Below are 17450 nucleotides of genomic sequence, written 5' to 3'. Positions count from 1 at the left end.
GCAATGCTAGGGGCCAGTAATTTTTGTGATTATTAGCCATCAACTAGCCATCAATGATGATTTGATGGTGTGATATTGGTGTGAGATTTTATCCAATGGCTCATCTTTCTCTGCTGGTTATATGCTGGCCAAAATTCAATAAAACTGCTGGTCCCTAGACTTTTTCAACTATATATTCTCAACGAATTATACGCCAAATTGCCATTTTCCCTTTAGGTACAAACTATATATGTATACGACAGCTTGATTTTCCAATTTTATATTTTATTAAGGTGACAAAGTAAAAGTTAAAAATGACATTAGTAACACAATTCAAAAGAAGGAAATTAAACCGCTAACAAACACGGAGATACCTTCAACCTTAAAGAGAATGGAGGTACATACTATGTATTCATCAGTGCCATCACAAGGAATATGTCTTGTGGTTCTTGGCTTTTGAGAGAGAGAGAGAGAGAGAGAGAGAGGATAAATTAGTAGCAATCTACAATGTGTGCAAATTAAATATTCTGTCATATTAAAAACGATGAAAGAGGAATAACCGTGACATTATCTTGTATATGGAACTAGAAAAATACAAATTGAGAAGTAGCAATTGAAAACGAAATGAGTAGCGAATCTAATAAAAATTGTCGGAACGCAGAATTTTATTAAATTTCATGAATTAAACGTGCTTATTGATACAGTAATATAATGTGATTTTGCTGATAAATGAAATCTAATGCAGAAGCTCACCGGAACAATAATAGAGCACTAGCAACAACAACTAATAGTATTTAACTGCAAGAAATTGGAACACTACTAGTGCAACTATAGCTATACATGATTCAACTCTACCCTAAAAGGTATTAGTAAGTCCTAATCAAGGGTGCACAAAACTGATATTTGGTCGACCCGCATTCTTTTTCTCTTACTACTCTCTTGGTAGATTCCCTGCATACACAAGTGAAACAAGGAAGAAGAGTAAATAATAGTAGTAGGAAAGCTAATATAATGTAACTAAGATCCTATATAAAAAGCAAATACCTGTTGGTTGAGGGCATAGTAGAGTCAAAGTCAGATCTGCATTTGGAATGAACAATGGGCCCTAATTGATGTCTGTCCATGGTGGCCAGTGTTGTTCCCATGGGTGCCTTAAGGTATGTGGCTCCTCTATACATCCACTCGTCCATTTCGTGGCTGTAAAACTCATCGAAGCCCTCTCCACATAGTGCACATCTACTCTGATCCTCTTCAGCAGGAACGCCCAACTCTTCCTCATCTTTCATTTCCTCTGTCTCCTCAGGAGCCAACAACTTTGGAATTGATTCCTTTCCCGAAGCCTCTGCACCACTCAGCCACATGCTCCCACTTGCAAACCACTTTTGAGACCCCTTCTGCTTCCGGCTTTTTGACATTCGGTTCCTAGTCACGTGCCAATCCATATGTCTACTGTGCTCATCTTGCCGTTTGAATCGGAGACCGCAGCTCGTGCATTGTCTAGAAAGATCACCGTATAAGGCACTGATTACACCTTCATGACGAACCTTCAAGATATCTGGATGGAACTCCGTCCCAATGGAATCCTAAAACACGAGTTCATTTAAATTACTATCTCAAATCAACAAACTAAAAAAGGGAGGAAAATTAATAAAAGTATAGTTACCAGTCCAGTGGGTGGATTGGTGGGTGGATTAGTTACCGAGATCACACCGTGGTTCACTAGTGAACTAATCAAATCAAGATATGCAGGTGGTGGTTGACTTGTCACTGAAGCATCGGCATGGGGATGAGACATCATTTGTGATGGAGCAGTTGGGAGGCTTGGACATAAAGGTGGCAAGGTTCCCCCATGTAACTGTAGACTTTGGTCCTGCATATCAGGTAATGGATTTGAGATGGGCGTACTTATTGAGGCACCATGTCCTTGCAAAGAGCTCCCATGACTAATTTGTGTTGAAGATGAAATTTGAGGTGGAAAAAACTGTAGTTGAGGTGTTTGTCCATGAATTTGCAGGTTAGAGGAAATTGGTCCAGGTTGATTAGGCAATTGGTCATGTATAAACTGAGTTTTATTTGGGCCATGACCTACATTGGTGTTATTATTAACGTTTACTGGTTCAAACAGACTCCTAGGACGTTTTTGCAATGGAAATGCTAGATTCAAGCCGGAAGGATGAGTAGCCCCCATATTAAAGGGGTACTGTGAAAAATTAGATAGATCATTAGATAACTTTCTTTTCCTGGAGAATCTAACACTTGATTGCATAGAACTGTTGTTTCTACTACAGTCTACTAATCCTGGATTCACATCTTTCCAATCAAACTCCTCTTCTTCAGTGTCCTGCCATGATGCCAGTGGAAACTTGCTCCCTAAACCATTTCTTCCAAGCTGCTCCACCAACAAAAGCTTAGTACTAGGAATTTCACGGCTTTTGTGACAACCATATGCCTCAATAAGAGCTCTTGGACTTTGACGTTGTTGTTCATCATTGAGATTATAAGTCTTGGAAGTTTGAAATATGTTCCAACTATCACTAGAAAATCTCTTTTGCTGCCATTCATTCAACCCTCCTTCTCTTGTATTACCTACAGTTCCCGTTGAATCCAACCTATCACCACCAACCTGTGAGGATGAAAACCAACACATTGTCAAAATGCAGCTTATCTATCAGCAGGATCTCTCTTTCTATTAACAGGTATAAACAGACACCTTTCTATTAAAACAAAAATTTGGCAGCCACATCTGATTAAGAAACACAAAATATATACATAAATTTTATTTTCATCAATCATGACAAACAGCCTTAACGTATCAACAAAATCACTGATAATTTTGCATACAACACATTTTTCACACAAAAGCTTACATTATTCATAATTGAACTAGAGTGTTCCATCTGCTGCAAGGATTGTGGTTTAATGACATGTGCCCCAAGAATCGGTCCACGAAAATCATATTCCCCAAGGTGATTAGCAAAGGATTGTTGATTATTAACTGCTGGTGAAGACTGCAATTGAGCTTCAATATTGCTTAGAACAGAGGGAGGGAAGATCTTTGACCAGGTACCAAAGAGACGTTGCAGAATAGAATGCAGATTGGGCTGAACCTGCCTGTATGCCTCACAGTAAACCTTGGCACACAATAGAATTGTTTCAATCTTTCAGTAACAGAATAAAATAAAAATGAAATATAAGTAGAAATAACCATGCTCTAATTAACCTACTTGAGGTAGACGTAAAGAGAAGTGTTTAACATATTCCTGGCCAAAATTCTTCACAATACTGTCCAGAAGATAGAGAGAAGGAAGTTTTTTATCAGCAGGCACCTGGGAGAGAATAAATTTAAACAATTGAGGAACCATATAAACAATCGAGATTTAAATAATATTATAGCATAGTTTTACTAATTTTCTGCTGCACAAATATCAGCAAAAATGCATGACAGAATATCATTGTTATTTGCTAAATTAGAACTCAGAAGCAAAAGTAACATTTAAAAAGCCATTCTTTACAATTTCTTTACAGACAATTCTCATCATGCCCTTTTTTTTATGTGGCGGTAGAGAAAGTGATCTCTGAGACTCGATCTTAACAAAGGGTTGAGACTTTATTGACAAGATAAACCTTAAACCTTAACACATGTTTTTAATTACTCTGCCCCTGAAATCTCCAATATATGAGATACAGCTAGGACGTGCCCCAACTTCTACTAATTTCGTTCCAGTTCAGTCAAGACCTGAAATGCGTTGTTTTATTCTTGCGTCTTAAGCTCAGTTTCGTCCTTTCTACGGGATTCATGTGCCAATTGCTAGTTATCCGGGAAGTTATGTTATCCTAAAATTCTCTGTTCTTAGTTGAATAATAATAATAATAATAATAATAATAATAATAATAATAATAATAATAATTAATGATTTAGAATCCATTCTCTCTCGCGGTAAACTCTCACGCAAATAAATCAAAGGCAAGAACAGATGGAACGATGAAGCCCGTTGGAATTAGAAGTAATGACTTTTCGTCGTGTTCGCAATCAAACAAGACCGTAAAGCAAATAAAAAATAAAATATAAAATAGGATTGGGAAAGAAAAATAAAACTTAAATGCTGATTTATGGGTAACTGCCAAAATTGAAACAACCCCCATAGAGGGACAACTTTCGACCCCAATAAAAGTAGGGTTTGTTCGTTACAAATGATGTGAAAAGGTGATAACTTTCCGCAGCAATGGAGACAGACCTCAAGAATCCGGTTGCAAATGGCATCGGCGATGCCCTTGGCGTGTTTCCTCTGCTGGCCGGCAATGATAGTGAGATCGGTAATGATGGGATTCACATTGGAGGTGAGTTCTGACAACAATAGCCCATAGGTTCGAACAATTTCTTCGGCAGGGAAAGACTTGGGGTAGCCTTGGCGCTGTGAAAGTAAGGCTTTAAACCGACCCACGAGCATGGAAGGAGGAGGCTTGACAAGCATGGAAGGAGAATTTGAGAGAATTTTTAACTTTGACCAAGGAGAACTGGAGTTATATCGTAACAAACCCCTAATCTAACGGAAAAGATTCTTCTCTAAATAAGGCTAACTAACTGCAGTAAATAAATAACAATCTGCTAATAAACCGGATTGTAGCCTCTAAATAACTATTTATAGAATTCTAAGTCCCTGCCATCCAATACCCTATGTTGTTGCCGTGCGCGTCAAGTCAGCTTAATGCTATTGGGCTGGGCCTTTCTTTTTATCAGTGATGTATTCTTTTTAAAGGGAGTGGAACTGGGTCAAACTAGATTAGGCGATTTGACTTTTTCTTAGTATCTATGCATGCGGGCTTGCAGTGAAGGGGTTCTTTGTTAATAAAATTAGGTGGAGAAATAAAACCCTAAAGATGAGGAGTTTTCCAAAATCAAGTGAAGGTCTTGAGTTGTTGAAATTGATATATCTTGTCAAAATATAGTACTTTTAAATAAAGATATAAAAAAATTATATCATATATTAATATGTGTATAACTAAATTCTTTAAACAATATAAAAAAATAAAAATAAAAAGTAGTTTTATATCTCTCACTCAATTAAAAAGTTTATTTTTGTTATAATATTTAAGACATAAAAAATAAGTTTACTTTTCTGTCTTTCTTCCTCTAAAAAATTAACTTTTATTTTTGTTATAATATTAATCTTCTTCTTTCTTGGTTAAATGCTCATATATATATTACACCACATAACTATATTAATTAAGAAACAAGATTCTTATCAAAATTCAAAACTTTTTAAAAAAATTAATCGAGATAATTCAAGTCAGTTTAAATAATAACTATTTCAATCATATTATTGATATGTTTAAAATTTATATATTAAAATTAATTTATTCATGTAAATAGTATCTAGAATATTTTCATATAACAAAATTAAAATTTATTAAATACTTTAGTATATTGAATTATTTAATATGATTAATACCTTTAAATATTTAAAGAACTGATTCAAATTTCTATAATTAATGAAATGGTTAAGTCTTACTCTTCTCTTAGATGCTCCCAAGTCGAATCTTAAATAGGTAACGTAAGACTAAATCAAATTAGGGTGCTAATAATGTAAACTAAAAGGTTGTAAGTACCTAGTAAATTCTTTCTATAAAGATACTTAGTCGGACAATCAAAGAAAAGGAAAAGATAAATAAAACTGTGCTGAACTGTTTCATTTCCACTAAAAACCAATCTTTCTAACATAAGGAACCCTTCAACGTCATAAAATATTATGTTTGCTAGCATAAATCAGAGACATTGATTCACATATCTTAAAGAGTTTATCTTCATCTTAGGGAAAGAAACATATGCTGAAAATGAAAAATAGTTAAAAAAAAGGGTGAAAAATCAACATTTCTGATACATATACATTTATGCATATCCAGAATGACAATATGCGTGCCAATTTTTCTAACCAAAAAAGGGTTTTATCTTTTAACATGAAACCATGATTACTGGTTTTTAGATAACAAATTCCCATAAATATAATAATAAAAAAAATGATCAACTTTTATCAGAACAAATTATTATCTATATAAAGGCAAATTAGAGCGAAGAAAAACAATAGATTAAGAATAAAACAAAATAACAAACCTGAAAAAAGTTGTGATTAAAGACAATTATGCATGTCCTTATAATAATGTAGAACCAAAGATTTGATAAAATTTTAAGAAATTAAAAATAAACGACCAAAAATTTCAGAAAATAAAAGTTCGTACCTCAAACGAAGGTAGATCTAGCTTCGTCCATGTGGAAGTCATCTTAAATTTCATCGATAGAGGTCCCGGATGAAGCCACCGGCTCTCCGCCGAGAACGAGACGGAGTGGCATCGGTGACTGCGGCAAATCGGTAGCGATGCACTGGTGGGGGATCGAAGACGCACGACGTGGAAGAGCGGTCGCGGTGAGCAGCATCGCCGGAGGAGAATAAGGTGTTGCTGATTGGCCTTGAAAGGGAATCATCGAGGATGAATGACCTAAAACCAAAAAGGTTTAAATAAAAAATTTGAAATTAAGAAAAAAAACTATGAAATCGAAAGAAGAAGAAGAAAAAAAAAAAAAAAAAAAAAGAGGCACACCATTGTTGAAGGGAAGAAGAATCAGTGACCAACTGACCATATGCCTTCTCTGAGTTCTCTTTCTCTTTCTCACTTCTTTTCCTATTTTCTCCTTATTTCTTCTTTGGGCTTTTAACCCTCTCTTTTGTTAAGAAAAGTGGACTGTGTAATAACAACACACACCTAGTTTCGTTAAAAAAGTGACTGTTTAAATGAATTAATTAATCTTATCATCTATTAGAACTATTTTTATATAAATCGTCTTATTCTTGTTAAATTTGAATGAGACTTTTTATGATCTTATAATTTTTGTCTTTATTTTTTATATTTTTTCTTCGTATAATCTACTATAGATGATACTATTAAATCGTAGTTAATAGTCATTAGATATAAAAAAAATAGAATAAAGACTATGTAAAAATTATAAATTTTTTAAATAATAAACATGAAAGAAAATTTACAGCTTATTATACTAATAATATATCAATAATTTTAAAAATTTACTAATAATATTAATAGTTTAAAAATTATTTTACTATAGTTATAATACATTTAGTTATTACTCTAAATAAATAAAATAAATAATATATTTAAAAACTAAAGAAAAAAATTAACGGTAATTATATTTGGAATGTTTCCATATTTTTTTTTATTTTTTTTGCTTGCTATTCTTTTACTGTAATGTTAAACCAAGAAAATTCTAAATTTAAAATATAATAATAAATATGTCATGTGATAGAAAAATAATAAACTAATATATATATATTATTGTTATATAAGGAGTCAATACACAAAGATATGTTATCATAATAAAATATCACACTATGAACAATTATATTTGTCAAATAAATTTATTTATACTCTATATCTATTATATTATTTTATGTAAAATTAAAATCTACTCTTCTAATTTAATATTATATATATTTGCTTCTAACTTTGTCCAAAATTAAATTAGAATTATGTCTAAAGACTTAACATGGTAAACAGAATATAATTAATATTTAATATTTTAATAATTAAATACCTAAAATAAGTTAATAAATAATAATAATTAATACCTAAAATATCTATATATATATATATATATATATTGATATTGTCCGAAATTAAATTAAAATTATGTTCAAAGTCTTAATATCGTAATTGAGGTATAATTAATACCTAAAATTTTAATAAGTAAATACCTAAAATAAGTTAATTAAATAACAACAATTAATACCTAAAATATTGAAAAAGAATTTTTAATAAATGTGAGGAATAAAAATAAAAAAAATTAATAAATAATATTAGTGTTCAAATGAAAGAATTGATAAAGAATAATAATTATAAGAAAAAATAGTATTTTTATTTTGGAAAAAAAAATACATGAGAAATTTTTAATAATCCATGCCATGTACATGATAATAAATTGTTCAATAATTCGTACTATGCACGTGATAAGGTTGAAATTATAATTTTAAATTATTTTATTGAAATTAATTTAAATTGTAGTAATTTGATTAATAAAAAAGTAACATGTTATGCATTTATTTTTTCTTAATATAGTGTTATGTGTATCAACTCTAATATAATTATTAATTATTTTTGTTAATCTACTTTTTTTTTCTAAATTTATGATTTAAAATAACAATTATAAATATCAATAATTAAACAAATTATTATATTATAATTATTTACGTTTTATTCCCAAAATTGAAAACAAACTATTTCTTTTTTATTTATACTATCAATATATATTAATCGATTAGTCAATATTTTTTTTCGTAGAATATATTTATTTATTTTGTTTAAATAATTTTAAATTTTTCTTTATTTAAGTATACATATATATATTAAGTCACATATATTAATTATTTTTTGATTTTTTATTATAAATATTTTTTTTAGCCTACAATCATTCAATGATTTTATTATTCTATTAATACTATCATCATATGCATAATAATATTCATAAATCATACTAATTTTCGTATTTATTTATATGTATATATATCAATTGTTTAGTTAATAATCTTTTATTTTTAAAATATATTTATTTTGTATATATATATATATATATTAATTGTATATATTAATTATTTTTTTATAATGATTAATTTTTTTTAGCCTACAATCATTTAATAATTTTTTTTATTCTTTATTATTAATATTATCGTATGAGTAATTTTTATAAATTATAATAATTTATTTATTTATCTATATATATATTATATATTAATTTTATTAAATAATTCTAAATATTTGTTTATATATATTAATTATACATATAAAAATTTAAGTCATATATATTAATTATTTTTTTTGTTATGATTATTTTTTATATATATGATTATTTTTTATTCTACAATCGAGTAATAATTTTTTTTTATATCCATACATATTTCCCAATCCCTTTTCATATGTATGATTAACATTTTTTTTTAATTGTGTTATTTTAATTTTTTTCTTTCACATATTTTTATATATTAGAAAGAAAGCAAAACTATGTATTGTGACTCTTTTTTCTTTTTCACGCCTTAATCTTAATTAATCAATCTTGTGCCCACACAATATAATTAAACTTTTAATCATTCTAATTTATTGATGAATTACATTTCTCTTAATAATTGCATTACTAATCTGAAATACAAAAAAAAAAAAGTGGTACATATATCCAAAAAAGAAAACAAACTTAAAAAAAATATATATTAAAAAGTTTAAAAATAACATATCCATAAAAAATAGTCATAATATATAAATTGAGACAACAATTTAAATTTCTCTAAAACTAATTTAATCAACTACCAATATTAAAACTAAATTATTTAAATAATATTTAATATATTCTAATCCTTAGATACGTATAGATTAGAGTTATTCTCGTAACAACCAACTGAAATAATATCATAAGATCGAACACTTAGAATCCGTACAAATTTAAACTATCTTCTTATTAAAATTGTCAAATTAAATTAACTTTTATTCTCCTCAATGGCATTGCATTAATGCACCAAAAGGCTGGTAGTTTATGAAAAAAAAAAAACAATATGTTATAAAATTATTTTTAATACAAAAAGCTTAAGAAAAGAAAATTTAAATATAGTACCAATTTTTGAATTGCATCTTCAAGGTTGGCACGAATTTTTCAAAATTGAACCTAAATTGAGAAAATTCAATCTTATTATATGCTCCACTTCGAATATTTTCGGATAAACGTAGAAAACGTGGAGAGGATGTGACTTGAACTTGACCTACAAAACTCCTTATAAATAATTGCCCAATCAAAGAAGAATAACAGATTAAAAAAATACTTTGATTCTTAAATTTAGACTCACTAACTACAAAAAAACACTATATGTAGCCTTTAGTAGTACAAAAATAATTATAGAAATTAATTATTGCAATATCAATTTATCAATATGACGTTAGTATCATATTTATAGTAATTAGAATTATAAATTTATGTTTAATTTTTTATATAATTATAATTAAGATATTTTTTAAATCAGTATAATTATGCATTATTCATTAAATGCTAATTGTAATATAATTCTAATAAAGATATTTTTTAAAATAAATTTAGAAGAGAGAATAGTGATTTTATTTTGAAAAGAAAATAAATTCATGAGGAATTTACACCTTACTTTCACTAGTTGGGGAAAAATCCAATTTTAGTATATTAAGTAGATTATTTTATATAATTATAATAAGGGATAAGTACAATTTTGGTCCCTAACGTAAAGGTCGAAAATTTTTTTCGCCCTCGGCCTTTTTTTTTGCTACAAAATATTCTCCAAAGTTTCAGTTTATTTTAAAATGGTCCTTCGGACAAAAATACCCCTCCCTCCCCTCTTCTTCCTCAACCAGAAACAGAAACAAAAGCGCAAACGCAGGCAGAAGCAGAAGCAACCAAAGCATCAACAACAACAATGAAATAAAAGGAATAAACAGAAACAACCAGAAGCATCATCATCAACAACAACAATGAAATCCTTTGAATCTGAAAAATTAAAGAAAAAGGAATAAAAAATTAAAACAGAGGGAAAAAGTTGCGGTGGTGGTGGAGAGGAGGGGCTGTGGCGGTATGGAGCTGCTGCGGCGGCGACCTTCCCCCTTCCCCCTTTCCCCTTCCCCCTCTTCCAGAAACAACACCCCCTCCCACTTCTCTTTCTCTCGCCTCCCCCCGTCTCGGCGGCGCTGTATTTTTGTTGAGGAAGAAATGAGCGGCGTGGAGGAGCAGTGGCATGGAACGGCTGCGGTGGTGTGGAGATGCTGCGGCGGCGACCTTCCCCCTTCCCCCTTTCTCCTTCTCCCTCTTCCCGAACAACACCCCCCTTTCGCTTTTCTTTCTCCCCCCTCCCGCTTCTCTTTCTCCCCCTCCCCCGTCTCGGCGGCGCTGTGTATTTGCTGAGAAAGAAAGGAGCGGCGTGGAGCGGCTACGACGGTGTGGAAGAAGAAGAAGAAGCGGGCAGTGGCGGGATCGGCGGTGCGGTGGTGCTCTCTCCCTTCCCCCTTCTTCCCTTCCCCTCCCCCCCTCTCGCCCCCACCCCCTTTCTTTCCTCCCCCGATTCTGTCTCTCCCTTTCTTTTCTTTTTTTTTATTTATTTTATATTTATTTTATTTTATTATTTTTTAATAAAGGGTAATTTGGTAATAAAAAAATAAAATTGGTAAAAATGACGATTTTAAAACAAACTGAAACCTTGGGGACCATTTTATAGCGAAAAAAAGGCTAGAGACGAAATAAATTTTCAACCTATACGTTAGGGACCAAAATCATACTTATTCCTTATAATAAAGATATTTTTTAAATTGGTATAATCATGCATTATTCATTAAATGCTAATTGTAATATAATTATAATCAAGATATTTTTTTAAAAATAATTTTAGAAGAGAGAATAGTGCTTTCATTACATGAGAATAGTACTTTTTAAAAATAAAGATATTTTCCTAAATTAGTATGATCATGCATTATTCATTAAACGCTAATTATTGTAATATATTTATAATAAATATATTTTTCTAAAAATAATTTTAGAAGAGAGAATAGTGCTTTCATTACATGAAAATAGTACTTTCTAAAAATAAAGATATTTTAATTTTCTAAATTAGTATAATTATGCATTATTACTTAAACTAGTATATGTTTTCGTGCCCTACATGGAATAATACATAAAATTATATAAAAATTTTTTATTAAAATTTAAATAAAAAATATATATAATAATTATTATTATAAATATTTTACAACTTAAAATATTAAAAATAATTAATATTTGTTTTAATCAATTTTAATTGGTTAAATGGTCATCTCATTTTTCTGCTTAAGCAAGTATTTGGAGTTCGAATCTCGCCTTGTGTGTACAACAATCCATTAGTTAGTAACAGACTCTTAATAAATATAGCATCAATATGTGGTGGATTAGTTCTCGATTTGTCGAGTTAGAAAATCCGTAGAAAAAATTGTATTTGTCTTTAAAATAGATTAATTTTTCATTAATAACAATACTTATGGACTTTTGTCATGGTTAAAATTTACTTGGGACAATTTTATTTGTTGGTATCGTATTCATTTTTGAAGTCAAAATAATATGATCAACATTGTTACTTGTTAAAACTTCACATTTTATAAAATGATTTTTCAATTTTCAAATTCATAAACTTATACCATTACAAAAGTTATTAGATTACTTAATATTTATTGGTAACATGGTGTACCAAAACACCATGGTTAAGTATTAGTTAGTGTTAAGAGAAACTAATAGCAACTTTTGTTATTCAATATATAATTTATTCTATTGAAAAATAAATTAATATTTTCTAAACTTGTGAATACATTTTCTTCTAATTTCTTACACTATTTTATTTGATAATATTTATCATTAGAAAAATAGCAAATGACCATACTATCCTACAATATATATGATGTACAAAGTAATTTCTTATCTTAAAATTAATTATGGTTAGTGAGATAAAATTTAAAATATTTTTTTTACTCAAATTTAAATTTAAATTTATAATTGATTAACAACTCATCTTTTTTAATTTCGATAAAAAAATAAATTGGTTACATGCAAAATATTTATCATTTAATAATTTTAATCATTTAAATTTTAATTACCAAAAATTAGGTTAAAAATTAATTTTAAACTTAATAATCGATATTATATATTATATTAATACGTAAATAATAATATCTAATGTATTGATTTTTTTTTTTACAGAATTAATGTATAATTTATTGAGAATTGATTTATTATCCAAAATTTTTTTCATAAACTTTGTAATATGTGAAAATAGTGATCTTATTTTTTTATTATTATTTAAGAAATTCTTCATAATTTTTCTATTATGTAATTAACTTAATTAGTAACTTTTATTGTTGTTTTTATACTAAAAAAAATATCAATTTATACTATTTACAGATTTTCTTACTACTAATAAATAAATAAATATTTGTACTATTATACTTATTGTCCTAGATGATAACTTAAGTTATTTATTTTGTATGCTAAATTTATTAAATATTAAGATGAAAAATTGTTCAATAAATTATATAGATAATCTTTTTTTTCCAAAGATAGTAGGTTATATTTCATTAATTATTAAAAAATGAAATATAACGATGTCCAAAAGTAGGACATCATAATAAAAGGTGGGGATTTCCCAAAAACATTACACTGAAGGTATTCCAACGGTGCGTGGTTGAAAAACGAAGAAAAATCTTAAAGAAGAAAGAATGATAAATCAAATTGAATACAACTAAGAGCTTGCCTCATGGAGATGACGACCTAAACTGAGAGTTCTTTAGATTTTACGGAGCAACTTGACAGAGCTTGCTAGAATGACAAACGGCATAGAAGTAGAACCTTCAAAAATCAACTGGTTGCGAGCTTTCCAATAGTTCCAGCAAATGATGGCAAGCAATTGATGATTACGGTCAGCATTCTTTAATGGGATAAGTATCTCTGTTGATGCAGTCCACCATGTCCAAAAGTCGTTAGAACTCTGAGGGGGAAGATAGTCACGAAGATAACTATGAGACCAAACATCTTTAATTCTAGAGCAATCGATCAAACAATGAGTGACTGTTTCCGTTGCTTCATGACAACAGGGGCATATTGGTGATATAGATTGGATGCGGTGATGAATCTAAGCAAGCACCGGAAGTCAGCCATGGAGAGCTTTCCAGATAAATAGCTTAATTTTGTGAGGCAAGTTCAACTTTCATAGATCAATCCACGGCTTTTTCTACTGCATATAATCAGGGCAAAGCTCCAGAGGTGGATGGTAAAATAAATAGCCAATTCTGTAACCTGAAGCTGTATCATATTGCTTGGATTTGTTCAAATCCCATTGCAATTTGTCCCTACTCTGCTGAATTTTAACTGACAAAATTCAGTTTGCAACGTCTTGGGGAAATAATTCTTGAATGAGATTCTGATTCCAATTCCTATCTTCAGTAATTAGATCTTTAACTCTTGGAACCAACTCAGAAATAGCCTGTCTATTTGGCATGTCAGAAATCATTAAAAGATACGGAGGAGGCAGCCAAGGATCCTCAAAGGTTCGGATATTCTCACCAGTACCCACATCCCAATTAAGACCTTTTTCAACAATCTTTCGGCCTTCCAGTATGCTCCTCCATCCACAAAAAGGTAAGACTCCAATTTCTGCCGTTATAGCATTACCATTGCTAAAGTATTTACCTCTTAGGATTTTGGATAATAAGAAAGTATGATGTGTTACAAGTCGCCAAAACTGTTTGCCTAAAAGCATCATATTTTGGATTATAAGATCTTTAAATCCAAGGCCTCCTTCTTTTCGTGGGCGAGTCATAGTGTCCTAGCTAATCTAAGCCATCCGCCTTTCAGAACCTTTTTGTCCCCACCAGAACTGAGAAAGTAGATAGTGAATTTCCGAAATTAAACCATCAGACAACTTGAAGCAAGACAATGTATAAATAGGAATAGCTTCTCCCACTGCCTTAAGCAATACGTGTCTACTACCTGACGAAAGAAGATTGCGCTTCTACCCTTGGATTCTTTTCCAAACATTTTCTTTGATCGTACTAAAAGAAGCCTTTTTTCGATTTAGAGACTGTAGAAGGCAAACCAAGGTATTTATCCTGAGCCCCAATATGATTAATATTCATAGAGTTAACTAGTAGTGTACGAGTAGTAGAGCGAGTGTTGTGGCTAAAGAATACAGCAGATTTATTAAGATTTACCCTCTGGCCACTGATGCTTTCATAAGAATTCAATAAGTGCATGATATTTGAACATGCTTCAGGATTAGACTTACAGAATAAGATGGAATCATCAGCAAACAGGAGGTGGTTGACCTTGGGACATCGCCTATGTATCTGAAGACCCTAAATTAGTCTGTTTTGTTCTGCCTTGTGTAGCAAGAAGGAGAGACCTTATGCACAGAAAAGAAAAAGATAGGGGGATAGAGGATTTCCTTGTCGAATACCTCTGTTTGGTTTGAAGAAACCATAAGGTTGTTCTTCCACATTAACAGAATAAGAAACAGTTGTCACTAATTCTCGAATCCACATGATCCACCGGGAGTCAAAACCAAACTTCTCCAATATAAACCAAAGAAAGTGTCATTCCACCCTATCATATGCCTTACTCATATCTAATTTTAGCACCATTTCATTTTCGAGTTCCCTTTTTTTGTTCTTCAAGTAATGCATACACTCGTGAGCAATTAGGATATTATCAGAGATTAATCTGCCTTTAATAAAAGCACTCTGTGTAGGGCTAATTAGTCTATTCATCATACCCTAAAGCCTATGTACAAATACTTTGGAGATAATCTTGTAAAAGACTGAAGATAGGCTTATTGGTCTTACCTGAGTCATATCTTTAGCATCAGAAATCTTGGAAACAAAACAGATCTGAGTGTGGTTAAAACCCTTCAAGATTCTGCCCCCTGAAAAGAAGCTCTTAACTGCTCGAAACATATCACCACTAAGTATGTTCCAGAAGCTTTAAAAAAATTTTCTGTCATACCATCATCTCTTGGAGCACGTTGAGGATGAATGCTAAATGTTGTGCGTTTCACTTCCTCTATAGTCACTGGTCTTTGAAACCTACGATTCATGTGAGCTGTAACCTTAGGTTCAAAATCAGTAAACAGAGGTTCAGGGTTCTCATGACAAGTGGAGGAAAAGATGTCATTGAAATAAGATTCAGTCACAGAAGCAATACCAGCATTTGAAGTAGCCACTTCACCGTCACTGCCAGTTAGTTGCCAAATTCTATTCCTTCGGGTTCGATTTCTAAATTTCTGATGGAAGAAAGTTGTATTCTCATCACCAGATTTGAGCCACTTGACTCTAGACTTATCTTTCCAATAAGATTCCTCATTTTGTAATGCTTTTTCAAGTTTGTCATCTATTTCTGAAATAATGTCGCCTCCATGAATTCCTGCTAAACGAAGTTCCTCTAATTCTGATTGTTGTAAATCAATCTCCACCTTCGAATTAGATCTGTGTTCTTGCTGCCATCTGACAATCTTATGCCGACAACGCTTTAATTTTTGAGCTAGGATATACATGGCTGAACCATCAATCTGTTCATGCCAAACAATTATCTAGATAATCATTACAGAAACAAAAAAAATATTATATATCATATATAATAATTCTTAATATATATATTGTCATGCATATATTAAGATTATCTTTTTCAATTATGCGAGTGATTATTGTTATTTTTACTTTTTCATTACATTAGAAGATAATATTTAAAACTAAAAAAGAGATAATTAATTTTTTTAATTTGAATTAAAAAATATCTTGTAATAATTATAACACCTATTTTTAATTAGTAATTACTTAATAATTTCCATCTATGAAACTATCAACTACCTAATATTATGATTTAATTAATAAGGATGTTGATATTAATATTTTCTCATAAGTCTTGTTATTATTTATAATTAGGAAATAAGCATAAATAAATATATTTTCTTAATGAATGTTAATTTTATTGTCAAATTATATATTACCTTTAAAATTTTAGCGTAATTGAGTATAATTTCTACATTTTGAAGTGAATTTACTCGAAAAAATTAATATGTAAATCACATTATTATTACAAAATTATTGTTTTAACATAATTAGTGCCTTCAAAAAATTTAGCTTCTAATAATATTAAAGTCAACCTATTTTATTATCTTATACCTTCAAAAAATGTACACAACTGACATAAAAATATAACAATTGAAAAAAAAATCATTACAATGAGAATATTAATTTTAACAAATATTCTACTTTCTAATACTATAAAAAAAATACATTGACCACTTTGAATTGTTACATGTCAACTTCTAACCGCAGTAGTACAATGCCTAAATTGAGATATATTCATCAAACAAACAATTAATAAAACACTCTTCCGTATATTTTCATTTTGGGTACATATATACATAAAAGAAATTATATATGATGAAAAAAAAAGAAGAAAAGAAGAGTTGGAATAGCAAGAACGATAAAAATCACGATTCTTATAATTTGTGTGGCCATCTATATATAGTGAGTTAAACCCTAAAATGGTCCCTGAGATTCACGATTTGCACCAATTTAGTCCCTGACTTACCAATTGCACCATTGATGTCCCCAACTTTATTAAAATTGCACCAATGTCGTCCCTCCCCACATCTCCGGCCAAATTGACTGCCGCCGGCAGTGACATGGCGCTGAGATGCCATGCTGGGTGCCACGCTGGATCACTTTTGGTGCTAAGAATATGGATGGACGGAACGACGTCGTTTGATATACGTTTAGAAACAAAACCCAAATAACGCATGATCACTTCATCTTCCTCTTCGTCTTCTGAAAACCAAAATAACGCACCATGAAGCCCTGAGTTCTGGGCACTGTATTAGGGGTTGAAGGTTGAA

At 30.3% G+C, this 17450-nt stretch overlaps 1 protein-coding gene across 2 annotated transcripts; it reads right to left on the bottom strand.

Annotated features, from left to right (window-relative positions):
- Positions 1–626: 626 nt before the first annotated feature.
- Positions 627–6701, bottom strand: LOC107642409 (polyadenylation and cleavage factor homolog 4). Of its 2 annotated transcripts, XM_088488114.1 has the most exons (7): positions 6574–6701; positions 6214–6471; positions 3204–3305; positions 2847–3110; positions 1643–2602; positions 1024–1562; positions 627–930 (listed from the first exon to the last, which is right to left on the bottom strand). In XM_088488114.1, exons 2-7 carry the CDS (start codon positions 6265–6267, stop codon positions 846–848), a joined length of 2004 nt encoding a protein of 667 aa, XP_088344240.1. In that variant the 5' UTR covers positions 6268–6471; positions 6574–6701; the 3' UTR covers positions 627–845. The 2 variants fall into 2 exon arrangements, with proteins under 2 accessions (XP_088344240.1, XP_088344241.1); XM_088488115.1 differs by lacking the exons at positions 6214–6471; positions 6574–6701 and adding an exon at positions 4215–4597.
- Between the last annotated feature and the right edge of the window lie 10749 nt (positions 6702–17450).

This window comes from Arachis ipaensis, chromosome B5 (assembly GCF_059453495.1).
Source record: "Arachis ipaensis isolate K30076 ecotype BB chromosome B5, ASM5945349v1, whole genome shotgun sequence".
NCBI classification, from domain to species: Eukaryota; Viridiplantae; Streptophyta; class Magnoliopsida; order Fabales; family Fabaceae; genus Arachis; species Arachis ipaensis.
This window is presented reverse-complemented; position numbering and strand designations above follow the sequence as displayed.